This window comes from Microtus ochrogaster, unplaced genomic scaffold, assembly GCF_000317375.1.
Source record: "Microtus ochrogaster isolate Prairie Vole_2 unplaced genomic scaffold, MicOch1.0 UNK25, whole genome shotgun sequence".
Lineage (NCBI taxonomy): Eukaryota > Metazoa > Chordata > Mammalia > Rodentia > Cricetidae > Microtus > Microtus ochrogaster.
The window spans coordinates 1,019,443-1,023,753 of record NW_004949123.1 but is presented as its reverse complement, the minus strand read 5'-3'; the positions used below and the strand labels follow the sequence as shown (position 1 = coordinate 1,023,753).

At 49.5% G+C, this 4,311-nt stretch overlaps 1 protein-coding gene across 1 annotated transcript in view; it reads right to left on the bottom strand.

The window, feature by feature from the left end:
- Eps8l3 (EPS8 like 3) overlaps window positions 1-4,311 on the bottom strand; it is a 14,483-nt gene that overhangs the window by 1,519 nt on the left and 8,653 nt on the right. Inside the window, exons 13-18 of the mRNA XM_026789613.1 lie at window positions 3,459-3,540; window positions 3,211-3,245; window positions 2,534-2,717; window positions 2,244-2,372; window positions 1,932-2,005; window positions 1,343-1,475 (exon numbers count right to left, since the gene is read on the bottom strand). Of these exons, the coding sequence (XP_026645414.1) occupies window positions 1,343-1,475; window positions 1,932-2,005; window positions 2,244-2,372; window positions 2,534-2,717; window positions 3,211-3,245; window positions 3,459-3,540 (637 nt within the window). The remainder of the gene's footprint in view (window positions 1-1,342; window positions 1,476-1,931; window positions 2,006-2,243; window positions 2,373-2,533; window positions 2,718-3,210; window positions 3,246-3,458; window positions 3,541-4,311) is intronic.

Here is a 4,311-nt window from a genome sequence, read left to right as displayed (position 1 = left end):
AGTGCTGGGATTAAAGGCGTGCGCCACCATCGCCCGGCTGGTACTCTGCTCTGGATGATGTTGTGGGCTTGGATAAATTCAGCCAAAAAAAGATTTCCTGGACCATCTTAAGACCCTACAAGGGGATCTTAAATCCACGAGAACATCAAACCTTATCTATAGAGTATATCAACGAAAGCATAGCTTCTCTTCTGTGGAGAAGAGTTCATTTCATGAGTTTTGAGACTGAAAGACAGGAGATGCCACAGACAACCAAACACACACTTAACCTGAGGACAGAGGTCCAGAGGGTGGACCGACTTGCCTGAGTTTGCACAGTGGACCTGAGGACTTGCCCCTCCCACATAATATGCCTGTGTTCTGCTAGTAACGAAACAGGCAGGGGGAAGCTCATGATTGACCCATCTAACAAACAGTAGTTGAAGTGGAAGTTCCCAGGAAGAGCATGTGGTAGGTACCTCACCTCTTCATGCTCCTCTGAATCACCAGCCAGTGTGAGCAAAGCCCACAGCTGTCAGCAGCAGCTTCTCTGCTGCTGTGAGTGCCATGCCTTCAGCTGTACCAAGAGCTTTGGATTAGATCGAGAGCCATGTTCATAGGAGGATAGCAATGATGAGCATTGCTCATTTGGGAGTTTGTTTAGAGAGGAGAAAGGGAATGGACCACAGTCCCCAGAGGCTGATGCTCAGCTCCAGCTTGCAGTAAGTTCTCTCTTTAGCTTAGTCTGATCAGTAGAGGTTGTAGGGTCGTGGCTGCTTCATACCCAGTATCCCGGCTCCCTGCTTCCTCCCTTTGGTTCCCATCAGGCCCAGAACAAATGGCAAGGGAGAGGCATATAACAGGCTTAAAGATGCTTTTTATTGGAAAGGAGTCAGAACAAAAGATTAGGAATAAGTATGCCAAGCTCAGGATAGGGGTAAAATAAATAGTAACCGGAGAGGAGTTTCAACCCAACAAGGGTACCATTTGCCTCAAAGTCTGGATCTATTCATCTTCTTTGCTGTGTGATCTGGGATATGTAGTTTGCCACAAACAGAAAGACGACTTCTGAGGGCTCTAACTGGGTACCAAACACTCCATCTTGGATATGAGAGGTCTTTGGTCTTGGAGGTATTTGAGCTGGTATCTAATGACTCATCTAAAGGAAGATAATAATTCAGATGCAGCTGGCTCCAAGTGAGGGATCCCCAGAGATCATACCACCACCAATATGATTAGAGCTTCCAGACACCTGAGTGGAGAAGCTGAGTCCCCAGAGGAATGTCCCACACCTAGTGTTCCCAGTTCTCTCTTTCTCAGCCCGAGAGGATATAAAAGCTCTGGGCAGGAGTCAGGACCTCACCCCCAGCATCCTTCTAACAGCATCCAGCCGGGCCTGGATCCGTGGGGCCTCCTGAGGGCACAGCATCTGCAGCTCCCCAGGTCTCATGTGAAGTAGCTGGTTCCCCATCAGGGACCCCAGGGTCCGTACGGTGCTGTAAATAACAACAGTAAAATCTATCAGAAGTGGGGCGGAAGGATGCTCGGCCTCAGTATTTGTGTAGAGAAGGCAAGTTGAGGGTTACAGGAATTAGGTATCTGCAGGTGCAGGAATAAGTCAGTTACAGAACTCCTAGGTTTGAGGGCACAGCACTTTAGAAGAGAATGTTCTGGAAGGGAGGGGTGGTGAAAGTGACAGGCCAGGTTCTTCCAGAATTCACTACCCTTGACTCTTGCTCTCTCACTACATGTGGTGCCCTACCCTGGGCTCAGACAAGCAACCTTCTCCTGTCCTCTTTCGCTGAGCAAAGAAAGCCTAAGATGGAATCATCACGCACAATGGAAGCTAGGTTGCGTGTTAAGGTCTCTGAGGGGGACGGGGCCTGCGGTTCTCACTTGAGCCCTTTATGAGGCTCTCCCCTCCCCCTCCCCCCATGAGACTGGGCACTCACATGGTAGAGAAGTTCTCCGCTTGTAGCCAAGCTGTGACTTCATCAGGCTTTGAGCTAAGACGAAGCATTGGAGCCTAGAATGAAGGATACTTGAAGTCAGAGGTCATCCCTTTCATGGCCGTGCATCCCTTCTACTGAGATCCATCAAGCTCCTTATTGTACCTTCTGGTTTTCTGGTTTGGCAGGGACCCTCCCATGAGCTCTCATGAACCCAGGAAGCATGCAGTGATAGCGATGCAACTGGACTATGACCATCTCCGTTTGTCACCTCATCCTCCCTCAGGACTCAGGGCTCCCTAGGCTGAGTGGTACCCTAAAGGATGGTTGTCTGTGGCTTCTAGGGCCTCCAGCAGGCAGGGGCTCCAGGATGTTGCTGGGAATGTAACCGGTCCGTCCTGCTTCATTCTTCACCAGCCACCAACGCTTGCTCTGGTCCAGGACCTGCCGAGAATCGCCATGTCAGCCACCAGAACCTCTGTCCCCAGGGCTTTGTCCTTCCCTGGTCTTTCCCACTTTCCTTTTCTCTCTGTAAGCCACTCACTCCAGGCGAGCTGGACCTCCCACCAACCACCTCTTTTTCTGGCCTCAAGCATAGGCCTCACCTCCAGAATTTCCCCCTCGGCCACAGTCAGCTCCTGTGCATTCCTGGCTTCAAACTCATACAGGACTTGCATTTTCAGGGTGGAGTCAGCAGGTATGGGACTGGAGGATGGGAGGTTTGAGTCCTTGCTATGGTTGTATGGCTCATCTGGAGGGAAGTGCAGGCTGTTCCTCATCCTAGAACCTCTGAGTCGAGGCGAGAGACAGAGTCGGGATGGCTTGACAGAAGGGAACTGTGCCCCTGGCCCAGCCAGCAGAGCTCCAGATAGCTCCTAGTTACGGTCTGTTGGTGACTTTTTGGGGTTTCCATAGGATTTGATGGCTCTAGTGTTAGGTGGGGATTCAGGTACAAGGTTTTGCAGACGGGGTGGGGAGGGCTCTGAAATGTCATTTATCTCTGAGAACATTTCTAGAAGTGGGGTTTTCTGGATCTTGATTCTGCTCTGAGCACTTTATACCTGAGCTTTGGGGACTCAGAGGCTACAAGAAGAAGTCAGAGACTGGGAGGTAAGAAACTGCTTTTTTCACCCAAGGTAGAGGAGAGAGATCGTCCACATGTCCATATCCAGCTAAGAGTTAAGTAAAATGGTCTCTGGGATATAATGATCCATGGGTATGAAGGCTCTGCTCTCTACCTCCTTCCCTGTAACTGTGAGCATCCACCAAACCTGTGACATACCGGAAGGAAATAGAATCCTGGTTTCTTAGGGGTTCCTATAAGAAACAAAACCAGAGTGGGTTAGAACAGGAGGTACCCAGTAGAGTGACGAGGAGGGCTGCCCAACCATTACAAGCCTGCAACCCCTGCCTCTTGTTCATTGTCGGCCTCCCCATCAGGTACCCATACCACCCACCCCTTAGTTGTCATGTGGTTTTGATCTGGACTGGGGGAGCTTTGTGTAGGTCTCCGTGCTAAGCAACCTTTACCATGAAGTAGGGCTCTGGAATCTGCCAGCCATCGGAGAATGTGGGTCGGTAGGGTGATGGTTCATCGCCTATCCAGTCAGCCCTGAGGGGAAAACAAAGCTGGATCTAGGACCACTGTGTGCCAGGCTGTGGGATGTGGGGAGGGGGCAATGAGTAGGCCTAGCCTCGGGGATCTGTGGCTAATGGGGACATGGTGAATGTATGCTTATGACAGGCTACAGAGAACCCACAAAGGAGCAAGTGGCTAAGCAGGAACAAGAGTAACAGTGTTAAGTATCTGGGGGCAGCTTCACCTTGGTCCCAAAGCTACAGCCTTGTCACCTCCCTAGGAACAAGGGGACGCTCGGTCACCCTCATTAAAGTTTAGAATTAAAGTGGTGTAATCTAGAGTATTGGGGCTAGAAGATTCCTTTGGGGACTTTCAAAGAGCAACCCTACCCCCTTTTATTTATTTATATTTAAAATAGATTTTATTCATAAAATACATTCTGATTATGGTTTCTTCTCCCCCAACCCCTCCTAGATCCTTCCCTACTCCCCAAGCAACCAAATCCACACCCTTTCTTTTTCTCTCTCACTGGAATACAAACAGGCATCTAAAATAACGAAATAAAATGAGGTAAAACAAATAAACCAGAGTAGGAGATAAACACACAAATGGAAGAAAAAGAGCCAAAGAAAAGGCTCTGGAAGCACATATAGATGTAGTGATACACATGTGCACACACAGAGACAACCCATAAAAACACAAAAGTGGACATAACACCTGTAAGGTAAAAGAAGAGGAGGAGGAGAAGAGAAGAGGAGGAGGAGAAGAGGAGGAGAAGGAAAAGGAGAAGGAGGAGGAGGAGGA